This window comes from Olea europaea, chromosome 12, assembly GCF_002742605.1.
Source record: "Olea europaea var. sylvestris chromosome 12, O_europaea_v1, whole genome shotgun sequence".
NCBI classification, from domain to species: Eukaryota; Viridiplantae; Streptophyta; class Magnoliopsida; order Lamiales; family Oleaceae; genus Olea; species Olea europaea.
This window is the reverse complement of record NC_036248.1, coordinates 27,586,931-27,599,437: the sequence shown is the minus strand read 5'-3', so window position 1 is coordinate 27,599,437 and position 12,507 is coordinate 27,586,931. Positions and strand designations below refer to the sequence as shown.

Sequence of the window (12,507 nt, the reverse complement as noted above, 5' to 3'; positions counted from 1 at the left end):
AGAAAATTCTATAATTCAGTGAGATTGTGACAACAATTATCTGTCTACGGTTATATGAAAGCTCACTTTCGGAACTCCAAAATGCGTTGAAACAACCTATATATTGTACTCGACGACATATTCTTGTTGGTAATGACATCTTGAATAGTTCATCTAGTGTCACAATTTTGAGCCGATGTAAGTTTTTTCACTTTTTAGACCAAAAACGCATAAAAGTTGAATTTTGCATTGCTTGAAGCCTTTCTAAAAGTTATTTCTAATCCATTTGAAAACAACAGCTTGATATTATAAATTTAGCAAAATCAAATGAAAATATAATAAAGTTATTGTACAAACGAGGAACACTGAAGATACAAACAACAAGGGCGTTTAATGTGACTTCTCAAAATTTTAGGGACTTCTTCGAACAAGACAATTTATCTTGAAGGGCTAAAAATGAAAACATGACACCCTAATAAAGTCCTTCACCGCATTGACTGCTCAGAATCAGAATTCAGTTTCAAAGCTTCGCGGAAAATGGAAATTGAAGGGACAGATAGATCCAAAACCCTAATAAAACCGGGTCAAACCCGAGAATTCGGTCGAGGCCAGGGATTCTCCACTGATAAAACTATTTCCCGCCACCACGTTTCCTTTTACCTTCCCAAAAATGAAACCCGGGTCAATTTCCATGTTATTGGCAAGAATCCGATTTGGGTACACACGGCTAAAATTAATGAAGTCAAGGCTTTTCGGAGCACCGAAAAAGGTGAAATGGAGAGTGGTGACATGTTTTGCGTGTCCGCAAAGAATCCCATTTGGTTCACTTTGAAGAAAACTGAGATCGAGGATTTAGATGATGGTGAAAATGAAAATGAGGTGAAAAGGGAATTGTGTTTGGAGGGTGACTTGGCTGAGAGCTTGCAGAGTGGTTCTGGGCCAAAAGATGTTGAAGAATTGGAGCCCGAGTCTGTTGATATTTCGGGTATAGACCCGATTGAAGGTTTGTTTTCTTCATCTTTACTCGTTTCTTGCCATTAGTATGTTAATCTTTTGTATAGATTTGTAGTGATATACTGATGTGAAGGCCCTTCTTTACAATAGTTGGTTTCAAGAATGAATACTATCTAACGTGGTTATAATATTTGGTATTAGAGTAGGCGCTATGTAATGATCCTTATTGTATCCCACGTCACTAGGCTGAGGTTTAGTTTGTGGGTTCAAAGCTTGTTTTGAAGGTGAGTTCTAGTCAATGGGGTTATCTCACGTGGTCAGAAATGGGCGACCTTGTGACTACTTCAACTAGAAGACTAGTTCTCTACAATATCACTTAGCTGATCCGTTTTGAAAAGTGTGTGGTATTAGAGTAGGCTTATCCCACGTTGCTATGTTCAGGTTTAGTTCATGGATTTAAAGCCGGTTTTAAAGACGAGTTCTACCCAATGTGTTATTACTCGCCGTTGGGAAATTGGTGACCTTGTGACTACTTCAACTAGAAGACCAGTTCTCCATAAAATCATTAGTGTTGAATATGGTCATCAAGGCATACATTTTGAAAAGTGTGGATTGTATCAATTCTAATTACATCCCATGTCTCGAAGTTGAGACTTTGGACATGGAGACTTTGCCTTACATCGTATAAAATAATGTCCTATTTGTGCTTTGCTCTAGTCTAAATGACCATGGGACCACTACACATTGTTCAATGCATTATAATATTGAACAATGTGGCATGATCCCGCTGCCACATAGACCGGTGCTGAGAATTAGTGTTGCTAAATCACATTGTTTTACTTGGGTTGTGGTAGAGTATTGTGTCTGTCTAGATAGATCAGATGTGATGTCTATAATCAGCTATATTCAAAATGAATTGCTTTTTAATGATTTAAATACAGGACCCCAATTCTGTTCCCTGATGTTAATAGATGTTCCAATTAGATGATATAGTGTAATTATGTTAAAGGTTTACATTTGTCCCATGTTCGCTAATTTAATTGTTTTTCATGGGAATTGTTTCATATATGACAATTTTTATATTCGTATAAATTATATCCACTAGTTGTGTTTTGCATATTTTTGCTGATGCTTTACTTTTGTATTGGGGAATTCAGAGTTTGAGTTTGTGGTAATGGGACACAAGTTTGATCGCTATCCAAAGAAAATGATACGTGATATCAAGAATTTTGATTGGTTTCTTGAGGAACCTGGGGAAGATAGTGAGGATGATGAGAAGAAAGTAAAGACTGGAAAGCGAAGAAAGAGGAAGAAAGGTGAAGAAAACGACGATGAGTGGACTGGGGAGATTGAAGAGGACAAAGAGGTTATTACAAAGTCGAGGAATGTTCAAAGACCTAAATATACGACAAGGTCCAAGGATAGTAATAAATTGGATAAGGATACAAGCAAAAGTAAACGCACAACCGGAATGAGAAGTAGAACTGTGGATGGGGAAGATGAAGATGATGAAACGTTGGGAGGCTTCATTGTTACCGATGAAGATTCTGAAGAAGAGGAAGAAGACGTTGATGGGGAAGAGGAAGATGAAGAAGAATTGGGGGGCGATTTTGATGAAGATGATGAATAACAACTGGAAAAAGTTAGCATTGTTGAAGAATGGAATTTGCTCAAGTTGATCTGAAGATGTAAATCCCTTAAAGGAAATAGTTTGTAGTTAGTAAAGCTTGTTCAATTCTAGCGCAACTCATATTAATTTTGTATTAAGGGGATATTTAATACGATTTTGTTCATTCTTTTGTTCTAGTTTGGACTTTGTAGAGCTTGTAGTAATTTGGAATTTTGTTTTGAGTTCTTATAAAACCTTCATGAGATAAATGAGATGTCATGAATTGGGAGGTAAGAAGGCAATTGAGGAAATTACACAGAAATAGGTATTTCAACTTTACTGTGCAAAAATCAGGTGTAAAGATTTTTTAATAAGAATTGAAGTATTATATTTATAATTGAATATTACACCCTTCCTAATTCCATACTAACCCTAAATTATTTTTCTTCTCCCTATTCATCTTCGTGCCATTTTTCCCCACGCTCGTCACCACTCTGAACTGGCGACCATTGTGCGCGGCTACAAGCGCATCACCGGCAAAGCTTGGTCTCTCTCTCTGGGGCGCGGTGCATCTGTTTCTGTAGCTTGATCTCTCTCTTTTGTTGTATTCTGCATCTTTCTGTTGGTGTGATCTGGTGATGTCTGTGGTGTTGTTGGCGACGACAAGGGTGGAGATGGTGGTGGTGGTTGTGGTTTCTGTGTTGTTGGCGACGACGAGGATGGTGGTGGATCTGGTGGCGACGATGGGGGTAGAGGTGGTGGCGGGTTAGGGGTTTTTTTCTTTTTTTTTTGTTAGGTGGTGGCTGTGGTGTGGTCTGATGTCTGTGTTGTTGGCAGGGACGGGGATGGAGGTGGTGGCGGGTTTGGGATTTTATTTTTTCATTATTATTATTTTTTTGGTGGTGGGTGGGGTGTGGTGATGTCTTTGTTGTTGGCGACGACGAGGTTGGTGGTGGCGACGGGGTGGAGGTGATGCTGATGTCAGTGGGTATGGTGCCGGTTATATATGACCTTTATTTGGCATATGTGACCAACTATTTGGTTCTTTTTGACTAATTATTAAACTGACCTTAAATTTCAATATTTTTTTACTAAAAAATAATTTTACCAACTAATTTGAAATATGTGATTGATAGATAAATTGTGATTTATAATTTTTTTGATTGTAACCAAAAAAATAAACTGTGGCCTTTGAAATTTTTTATCTGTGACCTCGAAATAATTTGTGATTTATAAAATTTTTAATTTGTGACATCAAAATAATTCGTGACTAGTAAATAAATTCTGACTTATAATTATGTACATGTGATCATTAATTATATAATTGTGATCTTATTATATTTAATTAATAAACATATTCATTGGCAGACCCAAGGTGGTCCTGGGTTCATGTGATCCGCCCCCCTCAACTCTTTTTTTTTTTTGGTGAATAAATTATGTTTGGTATCGATTGAAATCTAAATTTTAATTTAAATAAAAGTCATTATTAATTTTAATAACATATTTCATGTGATTTTTTAAACTTTTATCAAAATATACTAAAAATTTGATTTTTACTTCCACTAAACAGAGACAAAATCAAGTAAATTTGAATTTTTTTCTCTTTTCTCTTGTTCTATTTTACTCTCTTCTTTACACTTTTTATCAAATCATTAACCTTTCTAATTTTTTAAAATCTATCTATAATTTTTTTTTATATATTTTTTTACAAATTATCACATATACTACAAATTTTCATTAATTAGAACCTAAATTTTGCATTTTCTCATATCCTATTTGTGTACATAGAATTTGTCTGAGCTAATTAAATTTGATTTAACTTATATTTAACGAATTGTATTTATTTGATTGAATATTGGTTATATATTTTTCATTTCGATCACTTGAATTGATTGTTTGTATTAAATACACTATACATTTTTTAAACATAAATATGCATTTTCTTGTGATGAGCAAAATATTATTAAAATGACTATTTGAAATCAAATGAATGAAAATGATATGCAAAATATTAATAAAGAAATGTTTTTTAAATATAAATATGCATTTTCTTGGTCAAGTATAAATCATTTAAAAATTAAGAACAAATTATTCGATTTGTACAAAGTTTCATTGTGCCATCTAAGTAAAAATTTCTACATCCACTCCTAAACATATTTAATTAGTTAGTTAATACTTGAATTTTGCATTTTGAAATCTGAAAATTGAATTGTCATAATTGACACCTGACTTTTGAATTTTTCCCAATGCAAATTTAAATCATCCTGATTAATTATTTATTAATTTTAGTGACATATTTATTTTTGAAGATAATATCAAAAGGAAGAACCTAATTTACATAACGGGACGGAAATTCTTGACTCTATTCGACACGAAGCACGGAGCAATGAGTATTTTTGCAATTCCCTAATATGGCCCGTTTGATTATCATTTTATCAAAATACATTTCTTTTCTATATTCTTTTTAATTATATATTATTCATTAAAATAATATTACACCAAAAACAAAAAAATATCTTTCTTTTTCATCCACGTATTTTCCATCAATTTATATATTTATAGAAAAAAATGGAAAAAAGAAAAGATAAAGGAAATAATAAAGACAAAAATGGGCGTGGTAAAAGTGAAAAAGAAAGTTATCCAAATTCCTAATTCTCATCGAATTGTGAGCTTCTCATCAACAGTTGGGATTTTCAGCGCCATACCTCTGCAATCAACATTCAACAGTATATACGACCAAGAATCCTCAACAAATGGAAATGGCTAAAACCCTAATGGTTAATGCCTATTGCCGGAATCGTTTATCTTTTTCTGCAATCCCAAAATCGTCAAAGAGTAAATTCTCGTTCTCAAAAGCAATGGCATCGGGTTCTAGCTTTTGCCCGCCTGTACCCACCCAATTTAGATGCAGACCCATCTCTTCTTTTCCGATTTCATCTCAATATTTGGTTTCCTTCAAGTGTTTTTCTGTTAAGGCTTCCAGTTCGACTCCCAAAGGTACTGCTTTCACTCACAGAATCTTTTAAATTAGATGCTAAGATGTTAAGTGGGCATTTTAACTTATAATAATTCTCAAGATTCTCTTTTTTTTTTTTTTTTTTTTTGTATTCTAATTTAATATGTTTGAATATGACAAAAATTTAATATGTTTGAATATTTTATGTGTGGTTCTGTAATATTTTATGTATGGATTTATTCCACTGGATTGGGAATAAAAAAAATATTTTTCCAAAAATGGAAAAATCGAGATGATGACTAAAATTGAAAGTCCTAATCTTAAGGGTTATCCTCTAATAAATGGAATTCAAATCTGACTTAAATTTATAGAGACATAACTAAAAGAAAATTTACCAAAAAAAGGAGAAACGCTTAAATGAAAGCCTAAATGAAGGAATTTCCCCCCCTTTTTGGGTCTCCGTGAGGAGCGAAGCTCTAAGTTTGGGTGGTGTTTGTTTGTCATCGATCAGGGATCTACAACACATAGGCTCAAGCGAAGACCCAAGTTGAAGGGTTTCCTAATAGTTTCAACAATTCTTATGACAACATGGAAGATGTTGAAAATGATTTTCGAGCATTTTGCACTGCACAGCCTTCACCTTTGAAAGGGAATATATACGCTATTTTTGTTGGTCGTAAGAAAATTTTTTTTTTTTTTTTTTTTTTTTTTTGGCTCTTTATAGAAATTTCATTGTTATAATTTGTTAATGGCCAGTGTAATGTGTAATGGTAATGCAACTTCAATTTTCTCTTGGATACTGTGGCTAAGTGATGCACATGTATGTTGAAGAATTGAAGGAAACTTTCATGGCAGGAATGTTATGGATTTAGCAGTTTGCACCTTGCGTTGTTAATAATTTATGTTATGTATATAAGCATGCTGTAAAGTTTAGATGTCTTATATTGAAGCGTGACTCCACGTCTCCATAAAGTCATTTGAAAATGTCGAAATTAAATGTAATGAATATGAATATGATAGCTCTTTTTTCTTGCAATGCATCCTAGGTGACAGTGAATGCAATGAACATTGTGAGACAGTGCACATTCTTGTTGCATTTGAATTGAAATTCAGTTCAAATTCACTAATTATATCATTATTAAGCCTCCATTTGGGAACAATTTGTAGACGGCTTAATTTATGGATAGATAGAAATGAGTGGTGGATAAGTGAATAGTATTTGTGGGTCCATTGGATTGTGTAGTTGAAAATGAAGTTTAACCATTCGCCAAATAGAAGCCAACTTATTCTTTGGATAAAAATGAGGAAGTGAATGAAATTCTTATGAAAGTTTTACTTTTTATGCAACAGATGAGTTGCCAGCTTGCATTGGCTTTCTAGGTCTTGGAATTATGGGTTCACCAATGGCACAAAATCTCATAAAAGCAGGGTATTCCATTTTTCCCGAGGCACACATACTTTTCATAAAAAGTGTTTATATCATTGGAGTAAATTAACCTTTTTTTATCTGCTTCTTGTATGTTAATATAATCCAGATTACTACCTGTGAAACTCATGTCTCGTAGCCATGACGCTTCCATTTAGATTGGATAATCAACAGGAACATACTATTTTTGGAAGTAGGCCCTCATGTAATTAAATTTGTATTGCTGTTTCTCATGGAAATCGAACTATTCTCCTGCAAAAATTATATCCCACTCTAAAATCAAGCATCGTGGTTATGGTATCGGCATCATATACTTTGGAATCACTAAAAATGTTTTCGTAGTTAAGTATCTTGACATTAAAATGCATATGAATTCTCTAATTTTTAAATGTGTTTCTGATTGGCAATTGTAGATGTGATGTGACTGTCTGGAATCGGACAAAGAGCAAATGCGATCCCGTAATATCCTTGGGTGCAAAGTAAGTACATGATATGTTCCATTTTTAGACTTCTGCAAGATATCTAGAATCCTAGACAGTTTGCTCCCTTTCAGCTGGTAGGGCTGTAAGGTCTCACTAGCTTCAGACCTATCCTTTAGCATTTGATAAGTTAGCTGCCTTAAGTCACCTCCGCTTGACATAAAAGGAGATAAACTTCCTGGCACAGCATATACTTACTGGTTTTAAACATGAGTCATGGATGAGTTTGTGTGTATGGTATGGGCCAAAGATCAAAAACTAAGTCTTGGTCGCGGAACAAAAAAGATAATTTGGGGCATACTGAACATTTGGCACTACATCAAAGACTTTAGCCATTGATTGGAAATCAAAAAGGGATATTCGAAAGGAACGATTATTGCAAGACCCAGCCGTCGAATAGGGACGAAATTCAGCCGTAGTGATCCGACGGTGCCGAGTGGAAGGACTACATTTTCTTTATGCATATAGATTTCTGGCATGACAGGAATTGCCAACTGAGTTGTTGATTTCTATTGAGGGCTCTTTAAATGTTTATGTTCCTGTATATATTCTTAGCATTGTGTTTAGATTGTGATTGAGGTTTCTTTAGGTCTCGCCTCAAACGGACAATCTCTCGATTTGTCGATCTTCACTTCCATGGCACTAATTCTCTATTGTTTTAGGTTAGATGCTTATTTTTCAATTTTCTTAAGTAGGAATTCTATGCGCAGGTATAAATCCTCTCCTGAGGAAGTAGCTGCATCTTGTGATGTCACATTTGCCATGCTTGCTGATCCTGATAGTGCAGTGAGTACATATTTTGGTGGATATCATTTCCTTCTTATATCATTGATTTCTAACTATAGAACATCCTTTTCAGGTGGAAGTTGCATGCGGAAATCATGGAGCTGCAGGTGGTATGAGTCCTGGAAAAGGGTATGTTTTGCTTGTTCTCCCTCGAGAAAGGATTTATTAGATAACTTCTTTCGAATTTCCTTCTTTTTGCATCAACGGTCATTGATATAGTTCTACTAGGAAAGTAGGCATAAACTGTTTTGTCACTAACTTGGATTGACAAAGTTTAAATGTTGATATTTGGACAATTCCAAGTAACGGCTTTTGATAAGTACATAGTTGCAAGGTCCTAATAAGAAAAGCATAGACTTTCTCTGACGTTTTAAGTTTTCTATATGGATCTATACTTGAAAATGTCATAATGGTTCATGGGATGCTTAAAAAAAATGAAAACATATACTCGTGTTGCATAAATCGAGATCTAGATTCTATATTGTTCTTGTAAATGTAAAAATGAGAATATTCTCTGAATTTATTTGCAGCTATGTTGATATCTCTACAGTTGATGTTGCCACCTCCACATTGATTAGCAGTCGTATGAAGTCTACTGGAGCACTATATTTGGAGGTTGATTTATTGAGGTTTCTATTTATGTAGGCTTTCGACTCGTTTACTCGTCAATAAGTAATAATAATTTCTGCATACTTATATCCTATTTTACCTACTTTTCCTACAGGCTCCAGTTTCAGGCTCAAAAAAGCCAGCAGAAGATGGACAACTAATTTTCCTCACCGCAGGTAAAGCTTATCTGGTTTATTACTTACATAATACAACAGTATTGAATTGCGAGTTTATGATGACATGTTTAGTTGTGGCCCAATTGTATATGTTATTCTATTTCTGGAATTCCTTGTCCTCTACACAGTACACGTTTTGCCCTACCCTTTTTTCGTTCTGTTGATTACACAGTAAAGTAAGGCTGACATCAACTGAAGCCTTTGTTGCAATCTTTCAGGTGACAAATCTCTATATGAAACAGCTGCTCCACTCTTAGACATCATGGGGAAGGTGATCTGTCAACCACCATCCCCCTTCTTTTTATAACAAGATCTTATTAGTTTTGTTGAAACACCTCATTTAAGAGCTTAAGTTGTTAAAGTGGGGATGCATAAATTTATTAAATTTTTGGGTTGAACATGCCCCCTCACACAGGCCAGATACATACTCTTTATTAATAAACTAACGCGTGCACAATTTTCATAAATGATTGGGGACTAGACTTGGGCCCAAGATCTTTACCTGCTGTGAGACCTTGTTGATAGGGAACACATTTATTTATTTATTTATTTGAATTTTTTCTTCTACAATTTTCATTTTCCAATTTATTTTTGCCTTTGTTGTAGTCGAGATTTTACCTTGGAGATGTCGGCAATGGATCTGCAATGAAACTCGTTGTCAATATGATTATGGGAAGGTTCTGCATATTTACCACCTCAACAAACCTCTTCATTTTTGTTCCTTGTTTAAGATTTCACCAGTTTGGCTTAAATCCAAGTCTTATTGGTTTTTGCAACGTAAACAATTTTCAGTATGATGGCATCTTTTTCTGAAGGATTGCTTCTCAGTGAGAAAGTAGGACTGGACCCAAGTGTATTGGTTGAGGTATTTTCTCATAACTCATGTCTCCTTGTATAATAAACTCCATTCATCAGCTTTATATTATTTATGGACTTTTTATCTTTTTGTTGCACTTTCTTCTCTCGAAATAGCAATTTATGCAATTTTCCCCCTGCTGATTTTGTCTGGTATTAAATGAATTTTTGGTCTATGATAATGGTCTGAAAAGTATAGAGATAATACTCTGATCGAATCTGGAGTCAAGTCTTTAGAGTAATTTTCAAGATTTTTAGACCTGCACTTATATTAGACAACCAATCGCTTATTGATTTAAGAAACGTACTAAATATGAAATTTGAAATGTCTTATGGAAACTGGGATTCAAACTCATTGATTGATTGATACTTATAATCGGGGAAATAAAAAATCAGAAGTAAAAGTAAGCAGGAAAAACCCCAGATTTTTTAATCCTAAGACCGTAAGACGGGTTGACAGTCTGCACCAACTTTTATACCTGGGTCGTGTTTTTCAGGTTATCTCGCAGGGTGCCATTAGTTCACCAATGTACTCGATGAAAGGTCCTTCAATGGTTCAGTCGCTGTATCCTACTGCATTTCCTTTAAAGCATCAGCAAAAGGTTCAAAACCTTTCTACACGTTTCATCTATAGGGGAATTCAGTACGTCTCTTGACAGCAAATTTTCATTTTTGCAGGACCTTCGACTGGCTCTGGGGTTAGCTGAATCTGTTTCACAACCAACTCCCATTGCAGCGGCTGCAAATGAACTATACAAGGTGGCAAAATCCCGTGGTTTGAGTAACCAGGACTTCTCTGCCGTAATTGAAGCACTGAAAGTGAAACTAGAACAAGAAAAATGAAAGTATTAGGCAATTCATCTCTTTTTGAACAAGTCGAGTTCCTTAACTCCTTGACTGGATGATTTTAGCTTCTTTTTGTACTTCATATTCAAACTCCTTGCTTTCCATGATATCTTGAAAATCCATCTTTTGTATACAAGAGACTTGCTGTCCAAGATGACACGTTAATTTAAAATGAGGTATTAATAATTAATTGGGTGGACAGCAAAAGTTAGACAGTAGATCTCAACTCGGAAATCAAACACCAAGAAAGCTTGAAACTTCAAATTTTTACTAGGGTCATGCTCTAATGTGAGAGGACTTATTTCATAAAAAAATACTACCTGCATAAATATTCCTTTTAAGAAACGTGGAAACAAGACTCGTACATACTGACTTAAATTCTTAAAAAATATATATAAACGATGTGTTTGATTGATATGAAAAATATTTTCTAAAAATCTTATTGTGAGGCAAATAAAAACTCACCTCTTCCAAAGAAAATATTTTCCTCAAACAAAGGAAAATTAAGCATAATTTCAAAGGTTGAAAAATATTGTCCATAGGAAAAAAATGACAATCAAACACTAAAAGAGTTGGAATTTTTTTTTTGGATGATCGTGGGTGTTCGGGTAGCATGCACCTCGACTAATCCCATGAAACCCTGAAATTTACAGTCGAGTACTTATCTCTGTGGTCCTAAAAGGACTCGAACTGGTGATTATTGGATAGCAAACTCAATGCCTGACCATTGAGCTATCTTTAGGGTTCACTCAAAAAGTTGGAATTAGGGTGGAGAAAGGTCATTTTCCATGACTGACGATATAATTATATTCGCCAATGGTCGAAGTCATCTATCAGAAGGATCATCGACTGTTTGGAGCACTACGAACGAGTCTCTAGCCAATTGGTGAATAGAGATAAGAGTGGCCTTATATTGTCCGGTCAGGCGTCGAATATTCAGATATGGAGGCTAGTAATTTTAACAGAATTTTCTCATCAACAATTGTCATTCACATACTTAGGAGTTCCTTTGTTTAAGGGGGCTAAGAGGAGCATTCTTTTTTATGACCTCATCATGAAGATCAAAAGTAGGATTTCATGATGGGCTTCAAGAATTCTTTCTCATGACCTTTTTCAAATTTTGTGACCTCCCAAGGTCGTACTGAAAAAGTTGGAGAGTATATTTGCCAGATTTCTATGGGATTCTAAGGATCATGCACGCCGATTACATTGATGAAGTTGGAAAGAGATTTGCCTCCCGACTGACGATGGTGGACTGGGCTTTAGAAGACTACAAAATACGGTAGACACATTCTCTATGAAGCTTTGGTGGTTATTCTTATCTCAGAGTTCTCCTTGGGCTCACTTTTTATTGAGCAAATACTGTAGAGTAACACATTCACCACTTGCAGCTATCCCTAATTCAGCCTATCTGTATGGAAGAGACTGAAGAGATTTGGACAACGTGCTGAGCCACGTATTGCGTGGCACCTTGGGATAGGTCATATTTTCTTTTGGCGTGATTGTTGGATGGGAGACACTTCTTTGGCATCCATCTTCCCAAACAGGCAACACACATTTGCAAAGGTGCAGAGTTTTTTCAATGACGACGGATGGGACTTTAAACGATTATTAGAGGATATTTTGCCATCTATGGCAGAGTAGATTGCGAACATGCCATTATGTATTGATGCCCCCGACTGCATTCTTTGGAAGGCTACATCAGATGGTAGATTTACTACCAAATCAACATGGCATTTGATCCGTTCTAGCAGACCAATGTAGGATTCATTTTGCCTATTTTGGAGCCCTATCATATCTACCACAGTCTCGTTCTTCTGTGGGAGATTATG

The 12,507-nt window shown here is 35.1% G+C and overlaps 2 protein-coding genes across 2 annotated transcripts; both read left to right on the top strand.

Annotated features, from left to right (window-relative positions):
- Window positions 1–475: 475 nt before the first annotated feature.
- On the top strand, window positions 476–2,766 carry LOC111406259 (mitotic apparatus protein p62). Its single transcript, XM_023035571.1, has 2 exons — window positions 476–982; window positions 2,091–2,766. Exons 1-2 carry the CDS (start codon window positions 517–519, stop codon window positions 2,561–2,563), a joined length of 939 nt encoding a protein of 312 aa, XP_022891339.1. The 5' UTR covers window positions 476–516; the 3' UTR covers window positions 2,564–2,766.
- A 2,399-nt stretch (window positions 2,767–5,165) lies between these two features.
- On the top strand, window positions 5,166–10,827 carry LOC111406258 (glyoxylate/succinic semialdehyde reductase 2, chloroplastic). Its single transcript, XM_023035570.1, has 12 exons — window positions 5,166–5,539; window positions 6,849–6,927; window positions 7,338–7,403; window positions 8,114–8,189; window positions 8,263–8,318; window positions 8,720–8,804; window positions 8,914–8,974; window positions 9,193–9,245; window positions 9,581–9,651; window positions 9,767–9,839; window positions 10,327–10,431; window positions 10,508–10,827. Exons 1-12 carry the CDS (start codon window positions 5,296–5,298, stop codon window positions 10,670–10,672), a joined length of 1,134 nt encoding a protein of 377 aa, XP_022891338.1. The 5' UTR covers window positions 5,166–5,295; the 3' UTR covers window positions 10,673–10,827.
- The last annotated feature ends 1,680 nt before the right edge of the window (window positions 10,828–12,507 follow it).